Source organism: Cebidichthys violaceus, unplaced genomic scaffold, assembly GCF_023349555.1.
Source record: "Cebidichthys violaceus isolate CVI_PGR_0920_01 unplaced genomic scaffold, fCebVio1.0.p SCAF_1, whole genome shotgun sequence".
NCBI classification, from domain to species: domain Eukaryota; kingdom Metazoa; phylum Chordata; class Actinopteri; order Perciformes; family Stichaeidae; genus Cebidichthys; species Cebidichthys violaceus.
In genome coordinates, this window is record NW_027176262.1 from 9,535,202 (window position 1) to 9,547,313 (window position 12,112).

The 12,112-nt window shown below is 40.3% G+C and overlaps 1 protein-coding gene across 2 annotated transcripts; it reads left to right on the forward strand.

Moving 5' to 3' along the window:
• Positions 1 to 603: 603 nt before the first annotated feature.
• Positions 604 to 9,599, forward strand: aasdhppt (aminoadipate-semialdehyde dehydrogenase-phosphopantetheinyl transferase). Of its 2 annotated transcripts, XM_068709633.1 has the most exons (7): positions 604 to 987; positions 1,115 to 1,228; positions 1,687 to 1,816; positions 3,373 to 3,494; positions 4,427 to 4,588; positions 8,197 to 8,265; positions 8,669 to 9,599. In XM_068709633.1, the coding sequence occupies exons 1-7, from the start codon at positions 844 to 846 to the stop codon at positions 8,834 to 8,836; spliced, it is 909 nt and encodes a 302-aa protein (XP_068565734.1). In that variant the 5' UTR covers positions 604 to 843; the 3' UTR covers positions 8,837 to 9,599. The 2 variants fall into 2 exon arrangements, with proteins under 2 accessions (XP_068565734.1, XP_068565744.1); XM_068709643.1 differs by lacking the exon at positions 8,197 to 8,265.
• Positions 9,600 to 12,112: the final 2,513 nt, after the last annotated feature.

Genomic DNA, 12,112 nt, shown 5'->3' on the forward strand with positions numbered 1-12,112 from the left:
TTTTCGAACCAAACGAGTTTCATCATCATTAACAGAAATGTAACGAAATCGTGTGTGTTGCCTATCCAACCACCACCTCCAATTAAACGTTATCTTTCCTATATTGTGAAGACAACTCACCTTACACACACAGATGTACCGCAATCAAAACAACATCGTGGAGGTACAATTTAATGGTGCTTTCAGGTACGACTCGGAAATTTAAAACCATATTATTGAAGCTGTAAATAGGACGGTATAAGTGGAAATTGGAAGGAATAATTTGGAAAAGCAAAATATAACTATATTTTGTGTATGCAGCACAGCGCTATTTTCACAATTATGTTACAAAAGATACATTTAATTGATTTTTAAAGATGACCCTTAGCTGAGAGGTGTTTTTAAAGTAGCACGATTGAGATACACCAGCTTCTCAGTCAATATGCTTCAGGATATCCTATCTCTCTCTTTGGTATCAAAAAATGTCATATTCATTGATGCCACAACACGTTTCTTTCGTTTTTACAACATCCCTGAGAGCACCCGAAGGTGTCGTTAGCTGTGTACAGTTTCGATCGCTCCTATTGGTCAATTCTCCACCGCGCCCACTTATGACGACATTGAATCTCGCCTCCGCTCTTCCGGGTTGCTAGGCATGCTCACCGCTGTCAGACACAGAAAGTGTAACGATAGTAGTTTTAATAGTTGTCCCCAGTTATGCACCGTTTAAGTAGCAAAGCATCAGATGTAACGTTCACAGAGTGTTGTTGTCAGTCAAACCGTACGTGCTAACGCGCTATGCTAACGTTAGCTCACTAACAACTAGTTGTGGAAGAGTCCAGATGACCAGACGGAGGTGAGGAGATGGGCTCTGTTCGCTGGGCTTTTCGCTGTGGGTCGTGGACACCGACCAGGTCTGACTGGCTGTTTGCTGCTCGTTGCATTCAGCAGGAGGAGAAAGACAGGATCGGACAGTTTGTGTTTGCTAAGGATGCCAAGTCAGCCATGGTGAGTCTGACTGTAAAAAGTTTTGTTTTTGTCGCACAACTACCCAACTTGGTTCCTTTCCCCTCTTGTCAAATCCAGTTATCCCCGTGTAATACACTCGCTGTGTGTCCCTCTGTTACCTCGTCAGGCTGGCAGGTTGTTGCTGAGGAAATGTGTGTATGAGAGGATGGGGATCCCTTGGTCAGAGATCAGACTGGAGCGATCCCCCAGAGGGAAACCTTACCTGGCAGCACCACTGAAGGTTCATACCATTATTATTTTGATCTGAAGTGTCTCCATAATAAGAAATAAAGTTCTGTGAGTTTGAACAAAGTTCGGATGCACAGCATGAGTTTAACTAACTTGCCCCTGAACTACACTTAAGTAGTGGAAATAAGACTTACATACTATTTTAGACACTAAAAGACAGACACTTTGCTCAGGTGGATGTGTGCACATTATTACATGCTGTACAGTATGAATATAATTACTTTAGATGTAACTTGGGCACTAGTAATTGTTGAGCTGCAGACATAGTTTATGTTAATTAGATTGTACGGGACTTGACTTAGTTTTATTTTCTTTTTTTGAATCATTGCGTAGCTTTCCCCACTTTAAAAGCTTTTAGAAGATGTTAAAGTAGTTCTCTGAAGGATGTGTTTTTTGTCACATGATTGAAAATATCCAGAATTTGAATACTGTCTTACTGTTGGCATCCAGGTCAGTCCAGATTCAGGTCCTGAACCCCCGGCCTGGAGTTTCAACGTGTCCCACCAGGGGGACTATGCGGTGCTTGCTGCAGAGCAGGGGGTGCAGGTGGGGGTGGATATCATGAAGACCACCATGCCAGGTAAATGCTGAGGATAACAGTTGAAGCAGCATTAACAATATCAACAGATATGTGCACATACATTGATATCTGAAGAGAAAAAAACAAAAGACAATCAATGATTGTCATGAGAATCTTTAGTTCTCATTGGCAGTTTCTGTTCTTCAGTTAATTTCGTAGACGTCTCCTGTAATGTGAGACTTTCCAATAATCAAACATAGTGGAATCATATCAAAAGCATAAAGATCAAACATTAAAAAGATGTGCCAGCTGTCTATTTCAATATCTCACACTAACGATGTAACAATTCACCTAACTATAAAAAAAACTAAGAGGAAAAGTAAATGCACTAAATTTAATGGAAAGGGCGGATCTGATATCGGTTGTGTACAGACACTACAATCTGACTGCCAAATATGTTTTAAACCATGAAAACATGCTGAAAGGCTGTCCCTATTCCTCACTAAAATGACAGATTATATCAGATATAAATGAAACTACACAGTTGCATATAACACCATATATTATTGTAAATCAAATTCAGTTTGGCATATGTTGCAGCGAACAAAAAAGCTGTGAGGCTCCTGCTGTACTCCGGCACAATAAACAACTAAACATTCACAAATTATAACTGAAACCCCGTCTCCCATCAGTCCCAACGTCCCTAATTCAACCCAAAACAAAATCAATAACAGGTGGAAGCGTGGCGAGACGCCACTGTTCCGAAGTCCATAGAACACACACTATCTCACCACAGTCTGTTAAACTGGTGGGTCTTCCTTGTAGTCCAGTGAAGTTTTCCTGCTTTATAATCTACAAAGGTTAATTCAGATCCTTTGCTGAGCAGTCGCCGGAAAATCCTACTCTTTCGAGCCCACTAAACACCGACTGCTTCCCCTGTCTGCATGCTCCATACTCACATTTTATACCAGCGAGGACAAATACAAATAATGGCAACCAAAAAAAGACCCTATTGATACCCTATGTTAACATAGCAGGCCACTGATAACATTTATAAGTACAGCACTTTAAATATGCGAAGGAAAATAATCACCAACAGGTTCCACATTCACAACTGCCGCACACAAAGACAGACTTCAATCATTACAACGATAATAATCTATGACAGCCAAACTGTATTATAATCAGCTGATGTCCTACCAGCAAGGCAGAAATGGAAATACTTTTGTATTTTCCAACTTGACCACAAGAGGCCACTGTTGCCTTGTGTATGTAAAATGTCTAGGCCAAGTGTGTGTGTGTGTGTGTGTGTGTGTGTGTGTGTGTGTGTGTGTGTGTGTGTGTGTGTGTGTGTGTGTGTGTGTGTGTGTCACAGTCACATTCAAATCGCTTGTGTTCAGAGATATTTTAGAGAGAGGAAACCGCCCACAGTAATCTCAAAACCTGAGTATGTTTGAATAACCCTGCCTTCTCTCGCCATCCGTTTTTGTCTGTCCCTTCTGTCGGTGTCTCCATCCTTCTTCCTCTCTCCTCCTCCCTTTCTTTGGCCCTCACACCTTTTCCTCCCACCCTCCTTTCTCCCTCCTTCCTTCCTTCCCTCCTTTTTCCCCCTCCAGGTAGCAGCTCCGTGCCAGAGTTTTTCCGCATCATGACTCGTCAGTTTACCGCGTACGAGTGGAGCGTCATCCAATCGGGCGGCTTGGAGCACCAGCAGCTCGCCGCGTTCTACCGCCACTGGGTAACCATGGCAACCATACTACCCTGTTGTCACATTGCATTGCTGCCCGACGGTGTGGGTGTGTGTGTGTGTGTGTGTGTGTGTGTGTGTGTGTGTGTGTGTGTGTGTGTGTGTGTGTGTGTGTGCGTGCATGGGTGTGTGCGTGAGAAGGGAACATAGAAAGAAATGACATTGACAATATCCTTTGAGACACACACACATTTGCACATACGTGTGTGAATGTGCCTCCTCAACTCTCATTTTTCTCCTCTTCTCACATTTTGTCCTTCTCTATCTCTACATGTCATCCTCACAGTCTCACACAATAATCCTTTCTTTCTTCTTTTCTTTCCTCTCAGTTTTTGTTTTTTGTTGTGTATTTTCTTTCTTGCACACACACACACACACACACACACACACACACACACACACACACACACACACACACACACACACACACACAGATGGACAGCAACAGCACAACGGTGGTGCTAAGTAAAGATGTGGTGAGATTGAGAGGGTGGCACAGAGACGTCAGGCTCTGATATCATCACCACACTGTTGACTAATGGCAGAGTTTGACGGTTGCCATAGCGATTAGCCTTGTAATACTGTTATTGTGGCTCATTGGCTACCGAGCAGGGTTGGTTTTGGCTGAACACACACACACACACACACACTTTCACACAAACACACAGAGTCACTCTTTTGCATACACACTGTTATACATGTATGTATAGATTCCATCTGTTGTGGTTTTAAGTTATTGTGCTACTGAGTCAAAATATACCCCCCACACACACACACACACACACACACACACACACACACACACACACAGAGAAGCACAACAGACGGACCATCTCAGCTTTGTCAGGCATACAAATGTGTTTTTCCTTATGTGCTGGTGATCATTTTCTGCATGTAACTGGTTTCCTTCCTTTTCCACCAAGGCCTTGAAGGAGAGCTTCATCAAAGCCATCGGCACGGGTCTGGGCTTCAACCTGCAGAGGGTGGAGTTTCACCTGTCCTCTGAACCGCTCACACAGAAATATGCACTGCGCCAGACCAAGATGCATCTAGACGAGGAAGAAGAATACGACTGGCTATTTGAAGTGAGTGTTCGAAGACGGGTGTGAAGAGTAAAGAGGACAAAAAAATACCTACCAGGATTTAAAAAAAACAAGACGTTCGTCAAATGACAAATTGAAAAATACCAAAATGCACTAAAGGCAGATTCAAGACTAGTTTAATTTCCAGCCTGCAGTGTTTTCTAGTGATCAACTGCCAGATTGGCTCTCTCCTATCATCTTATTTCCTGTGACTTCTACTGTGTTTTACTCTTGGATTCTTCTTCTCTTTTATATTGCCCAAGAGGAGCTTCGCCCCAGGCCAAATGTTGTTTTGAGCACAAATTAAAGGAATAGTTAAACATTTTGGGAAATGTGCTTATTGCTTTCTTGGCAAGACATAGATGAGAAAAAATACAGCACGCCCATATCCGTCTATTAAAGTTGAAGCTACAGCAAGGAGACAGTTAGCTTAGCTTAACATAAAGACCGGAAACAGGTGTCTGGAGGTGACAAAATCTGCCTCCAGACATAGTAATTAATACATTATATCTATTCCTTTAAAGGAATAGATTGTTACTGCCAAGAGGCATGTTTGTAGTATAGTATCATTTGGATTTTTAGACAGAAATTATTTCAAGTTATCATTTTTGAGGGTTTTTAACAGGACTTCCTTGGCTGAGTGTAAAGATGTATTGTTAGGTTGAATACTGTGGCTAGTGTTTGTATAGTATGAAAAAAACTGTTTGATAAATAATGCTTTCTTATTTGTGGGTCTAAAACCAGTGTGATCCAGCTTTTAGGAAATCTATTAACTTAAAAGCAGCTTGGTAGCTGTGTTGTGGGGTCCTCCCTGCTCTGTTCCACAGTGGCTGCTCCCCTTGAAAGCATAGTGAATCACAGGTGGTCTTACAGAGAAATACCCAAAGAGATTGCAATAAGGGAGCCTTCGAGTGGCCCTCCTGCTATTCCCTGTCACAATAGAAAAGTCATCTGTTGCCATTTATTTCCTCTTATCTGCTCCTCTTCTCTCCTCACCTTCATTCCTTGTTCTCTTTGCATTTCCTTTGATGTTGTCTCTTTTATTTCCTCTCTTTTCTTACCTTCTCTATTTTACTGTTCTTCTTTCTCCCCCATGTATTTTTCCTCTATATTCCCCCTCCCCTCCTCTTCTCTCCATGCCCAGTGGCAGGTGGATTAACAAGTGACTGCTAAAAGGTTACCACTGGTTTAAAAAGCCTGATGTTACGTCTCCTCTCCTTTCTCCATCTCTCTTGAGGTCATGGAGGCTTAATGCTGTTTTAGTGTCCGTGTTTTCACACCGGGGAATAACAGCTCACTTCTATAGATTGCAGGGCGTGCACATGTCCGCTCTTCACCTATAGACTGTCGGGCAAAGTGAAGTAAGCATGACACACAGAATTTGTTAAAGTACAAAGTATGAAGAGTTGCAAGTCGAAGAAAGAATCAGTGAAGAATAGAGAGAGAGAGAGAGAAGTGGATGTTAATATTTAGTTTTAAAAGTGCACTTTCTCATTTAATATGACTTTTGGTTCGAATGGCCGTCAGGTACAGCACCACGTCATAACAGTTCCATGTTAATACATACATAAATAAGGCCAAATTAGCTAATTTGAGCTAAAACAGTTAATGATAAATTAATTGATTTGTTGTTGACAGAATATTAATCTGCAACCATTTTGATAAACAAAGAATTGTTTGAGTCACTTTTCAAGCAAAAAAAGTCAAAATATATGCTGGTACCATAATCCTAATATTTGAGCATTTGCTGCTTATCTGTGTTTGATATAAATGTAAATTGTGGGTCTTTGAGTTTGAGCTGTTGTTTAGGACAAAACAAAGCATCTGAAGACGTTACCTTTGGCTTTGAACTAAACCGTATTACACTCATCAGAATCAGAACCGTTTATTGCCATGGTGTGTTGAACATGCAAGGAATTTGACATGACAGGTGGTGCATAACATATAACAGTCAACAACAATCAACACAGTGCAAAGTAGAAACATATTAAAATTTACAGAGAAATATAAAATAAAGTATAAATAAAGTGAAATATAAAATAAAGTGAAATATAAAATAAAGTGAAATATAAATAAAGTGAACAAACGAACAGATAACAGAACTATAAACAAGTGAGATGTATACACATACAGGGTGTTTGACCTCCGCACCCGGAGAGCAACTTGGGATTCATTGTCTGGCTCAACCAACCTTCTGGTTAAAGGATGAGCAACTCAACCAGAGTTTCTCTGTGCTTTGTTTACTTAACCGGTCCAGCCAGGTGTGTGTGTGTGTGTGTGTGTGTGTGTGTGTGTGTGTGTGTGTGTGTGTGTGTGTGTGTGTGTGTGTGTGTGTGTGTGTGTGTGTGTGTGTGTGTGTGTGTTCCACTGGCAATCGAATCGACCCCACTCTGCACAGTGCTCATCCTGCAGCCTGCACTGATAACGCCGTCCCGACCCGTGGGGTCATCACGGCAAATACAACAAGATAATTTTGGACTACAAAACGATTTTAAAATCACATTATGCAGGAGCTCATATTGTTATTTACAAAAATAGGGGGGGGGGGGGGGTGCAAAATACAATCTCTTACATTAGATGCTTAGTCCTGTAAAGTGTAATTACACAAAGTCATGTGCTTCATAATGTACAGAAGTTCCAGACTGACCTCTGGTGATGTCACCCCTGCAGCCTCTCCACAGGAACTGAGGGACATAAAGGCAGACTATAACATAGCCACTGAAACAAAATTACTACATATTCAATTTAAATATTTAAATACAGTTCCTTCTGACATTTCTCTCCCTCTCATTTTTCTTTGAGCTTCTTTCTATGTTCCCTTACTCTCTTCCATTTTCTAACTAAACCCCCACTACTCACCACCACCTGTTACTCCCACGTACACACACACACACTCAGCTTTTGGCCTTTAATGTCCAAGTGTATTTTTCCAGCCACAAAGGCAATTGCATTTGGAGTAGAAGTTATAGAGTATACACAAATTCTAAACAAAAAAACTTTGAAAATATGTTTTTACCATTTTAAAATGCTCAGTAGGTTGGGTATATATATATATATATATATATATATATATATATATATATATATATATATGGTGTGTGTTGTTTGAGATGTGAACATAGGGTGCAATAACATCAAGCATGTTTTATGATAAATTAAATCAATTTACATAAGCAAGGCTGGTAGAATGCATCAATCATGCAGTGGGATGGATTTATCTTAAAGCTAAGCATTGACATTTTTTCAGTGAATGCACATATGCACGATGTTTCCTGGTATCAAAGGAATCTCTTATTGCTTGTGAATGTGTGACCTCCAAACGCAGCAGTTATCTGACTCACCATCCTTAGAACTCATGCAAACAGATACTAGATATTCACGTGAATATATTCAGTAGTTGTAGATGCATGCAGGGTGAGTGTCAGTATGAACGGGTCTGATAAGGTTGCACACATATGTCATGTAGAATTTGCTCTGAATTTAAATGAGTGTAGAGGTTTTTATTTATCATAATATGCAGGCTATATATGCATGTGCTGATACGTGTGTGTTTACGTGTGTGTGTGTGTGTGTGTGTGTGTGTGTGTGTGTGTGTGTATGTGTTTGTGCAGGAGAGCTTGCTGGATACTGATCATCATGTTGCTGTAGCACTCGGACCGGCAGACAATGCAGTCTCTGCAGTAAGGGCACATAACATTTAGCTGCTCTCATTCAGAAGGATTTTACTCAGGATGCATAATTAAATAAATTAAAAAAAATATATTTTTATGAATCAATCGGATGATGGATAGACAGTTATAAACAACAACTTTAATTGATTTAAATAAGTTTTACATTATTTATAGAGTAAAAAGGCCAAAAAATGATCTACAACGATTTCCAACCTCATTAAAACTCTTGTTTAGACATAACACATTGGTCTCGAGGAATATGCGATGTGGGAGCATTTTCAGTCATTTTACAGGCTAAATAATGAATTGACAAAAATATTCACTTTAATAACTCAAATTAACCATGTATTGCAGCACTATTAGACATTCCACTCTATCTCACTAATGAAAGACTCTTCTCTCTTACTGTCAGCGTCTTCATCCAGCTCTTCCTCCTCCCACCTCATTTACGCTGCTGTCGTTCAGTGACCTCATTGCCTCGGCCTCACCTCTGACAGAGGAAGACCCCGCCTGCTGGGACAGCTTCAAGATGAAGGCTGAAGCTCCACAGAGACAAAGAGAAACACACACAGCCAAATAACCACCTGTCTCATGCTGACACCTACCCCCCGCCCCCGCCCCACACACACACACATACACACACACACACACACGCGCGCGCGCCTATCAAAATGGCCAAAAAAACACTCTTACACTGACACCAAAGCTGCTTTCAACACAAGTCCAGTCAAGTCAAGTTTAACAGAAAATCGGAGGTTTGTCTCTGAGGGCTTCAGAATCTATACGGCATCTGACACCTTCTATCTTTAGATCCTTGATTCAGATTAAAAAATAAACCTTCACATGCCCGATACACACACACACACACACACACACACACACACACAAAAACACTGTGCAGTACATCCAAGCTTTATATGTTGATCAATAGATTGATATCCTGTGAACGTCTTCTGTAATTTCAGGGTACACATTGTCAAAGATTCTGCACTGAGCAATTCATTATTACCCTTGTACACTTTTAAAAAACACATTGATTGGAATAAATCTGTAATACATACTGTATATAGTGTATAATATGTAAGATAAGTAAGGCATAATTCACAGATAGACGATTAATGATCAGAAGACCATAATTACTTAATTTTAAGTCTACTTCCAATGTGGATCATAGATGCAAGGTTCAAATCTAGAATTACTCCAAGTGGCAATGTCAAAGTGTTGGTGTTCACTTGATGTTGCTCTTAACAAGCACATTTTTTTTTATTCTCTTCTGTCTTTTCTCAAGCAGTTATTGTGACTTCAATGCAGAGCAATTTATAAAGTATCCAATAACTACTGCACGTTCTGTTGGCCATTTTTTTTATCTTTTCCTTGTGGTGATTTTGCATTTATTTGCCATACTGAGTATCTGAAAGACTTTCTTTGTAACCATATTGCTCTATAAGTGCATGTATGTTTGGTACGTGTGTGATGCTTGTGAGTCGTGTGTCTTTCCATACTTCCTCTTGATAACAAAATATATCTGCCTCTCTTCTTTTTCATATCTTTCTCCTTATCTCTTTCAGTTTGTCTCTTTCTTTGCTTTTCTCTGTCTCTATCTTGTCTCACCATCTGGTAGCACATCTCTTTCAATCAGGAATATTTAATCAACCATCGCGCGTCTCAGCTCTGTCTCACGGCTTAACCGCGACTTAATGTATTATGTAAAGTGTTATCCAACAATGTGTCTCTGGCCGCTGGGCAGTGGCTGAGCGGCGTTGATTCAGTCAGCAGTGTTTGGCCTGGTTGTTCCTTAGCTGTTAGCTGACAGTCAATCACACCATCCAAAACAATAAAAGTGAGCAAACTGTTTTCCCCCACCGTTTCTCTGGCAGCTGAGCGCCGGCGATGCACTCAGCTGCATTATCACTAGCGAGGACCGGATAAGATTAGTGAATGAGGAATCATATCAAATGAATGTGTGATGCAGCAGTATGTGAGATTAACCATAGACAGACAAGAAAAGCACACACACAACCAATCTCAGTATCTCTGGCTACATAGTGAAGCCAAGATCAATGAGTTATCTCAATGCCAAAACTTACAGGAAGTTGAAATCGAGTTTGTGTTAGTATCAAACTATTGAAACCATCAACAAATACAGACAGACAACATCCTAAGAGCAGGAAAAGGATATTATTGGCTATTATATTTCTGACAAACTATAAAACTATAAAAATATACAATTGTCTGAACTACCATAACCTCACACACACGACCCTGACAGGGCTGTGTGACATGGACATGAGATGTTACGAACGTGTTTTCTGACACCACGACCTCCACCACACCTGCTGCTAATCTTCATGTCAGGTATGCTTCTTTTTTTGATTCCTTCCACCTTCAGATGTTCTTCCCATCGGTTGTTTTGTTATTTTCTCACCGTTGATTGTGCTTTTGTAATTATGGAAAGTGATGGTATTGTAACCTGCTGTGAGGATGGTTTCATGAGGTCCTTTGTTTGTGTTTGTATGTGAGACACAAACAAATATAGACAGTGTGTCGGAGGAAAAGTGTAGTCATTCAAGTGGATGTCGTAGAGCATGTGCATGCACGTGTGTATGTTTTGAGTGAAAAAAATAGAGCTTGAAAAACACACACATGTAGTCATTGCCTCAAGCTGGAGTGAATTTAGCCTCTCCACCATCTTAAATCTTGTGTTCTCTGCAGCAGTGAAGGAGGAGAGAGTGGGCAGCAGGGTCAGACTGGAGTCACACAGGCTCTCCTTAGAGAGAGGCCATTTTTAGTTGCCTCAGATTTACTAGTGTGTCAGAGAGGATACCTATTTTTTAAATGCAGGATGGAGACAAGAGTACTTTATGCATCAGGGGATTTATCTTTTTTTTAGTTTAATCGACTAAAATGAAGACGTCCGACTGTAGCAATGTGCTCATTAGCTGAGCAGGTACATTTTATAACTTTTTAACCATGCTAGAGACATGGCTCTAGAAATGTCTTTCTGGCAGAGAGATGAGAAGATGGATACCAACGTCATATCCATTGCCTTTAAATACTTAAATGACAGGTATGATATTCTTGATTAAGGATGCATATTAGCATGAGGACCCCGATATAGGCCATTTTGATTTCCAATTCCTGTAAAGGAAAGAGAGGTAGTTAGACTTGCTAGGTCGTCAGGTTTGAAGAAAAAAAAATATTCCTGAACCACTAAAATTGAAGAACAAGTTTCAAGCTGAAGCCTAAAGTTAGTTTCTTTGTCATCAATGGCCAGACTTTGTTATGTTTTCTCATGGATACTTGATTTGTTGGGAGTGGGATGCTACTTTGATGTAGCTGGCAGCTTGGAGTCAGCAAAGAAGAGGTTGACGTTGCCCTGAATAAAGCTTTCCTTTTTCAGTCCAATCTTTGAGATTCATGTTTGCTCAGATATGAAACAGTGTCTCTGCCACTGATGAAGAAAACTGAATACCATGTGCCATTGGAATTAGTTATAAATCTCAATCACTTTGGCTGTTTACACTTAAATTTTGACTTCGGAGTTTATATTTTTCAATGGTCTATAATGTCTCACTTTTGCCAATTAACTTTTGTGCCTGTGTGTCTTCACTTAAAAAGGATTATCACTATTTTTTACCCTGCTTTGGAGCATGCTCTGCACAGCTCAATATGATGAGAAAGTTACAAAGCATTTGACACTATCAAAACACACACTTACACAAAGGAGAGATAAGCAATACCTACACAACCCAATCAGAAACATTAGCGCTTGTTTTCACTTGTTGGCTTGTACTGATTACAGACTCATCCATTGTGACTGAATAATTGGGTATGTGTGTGAGCTCTTGTGCTACGT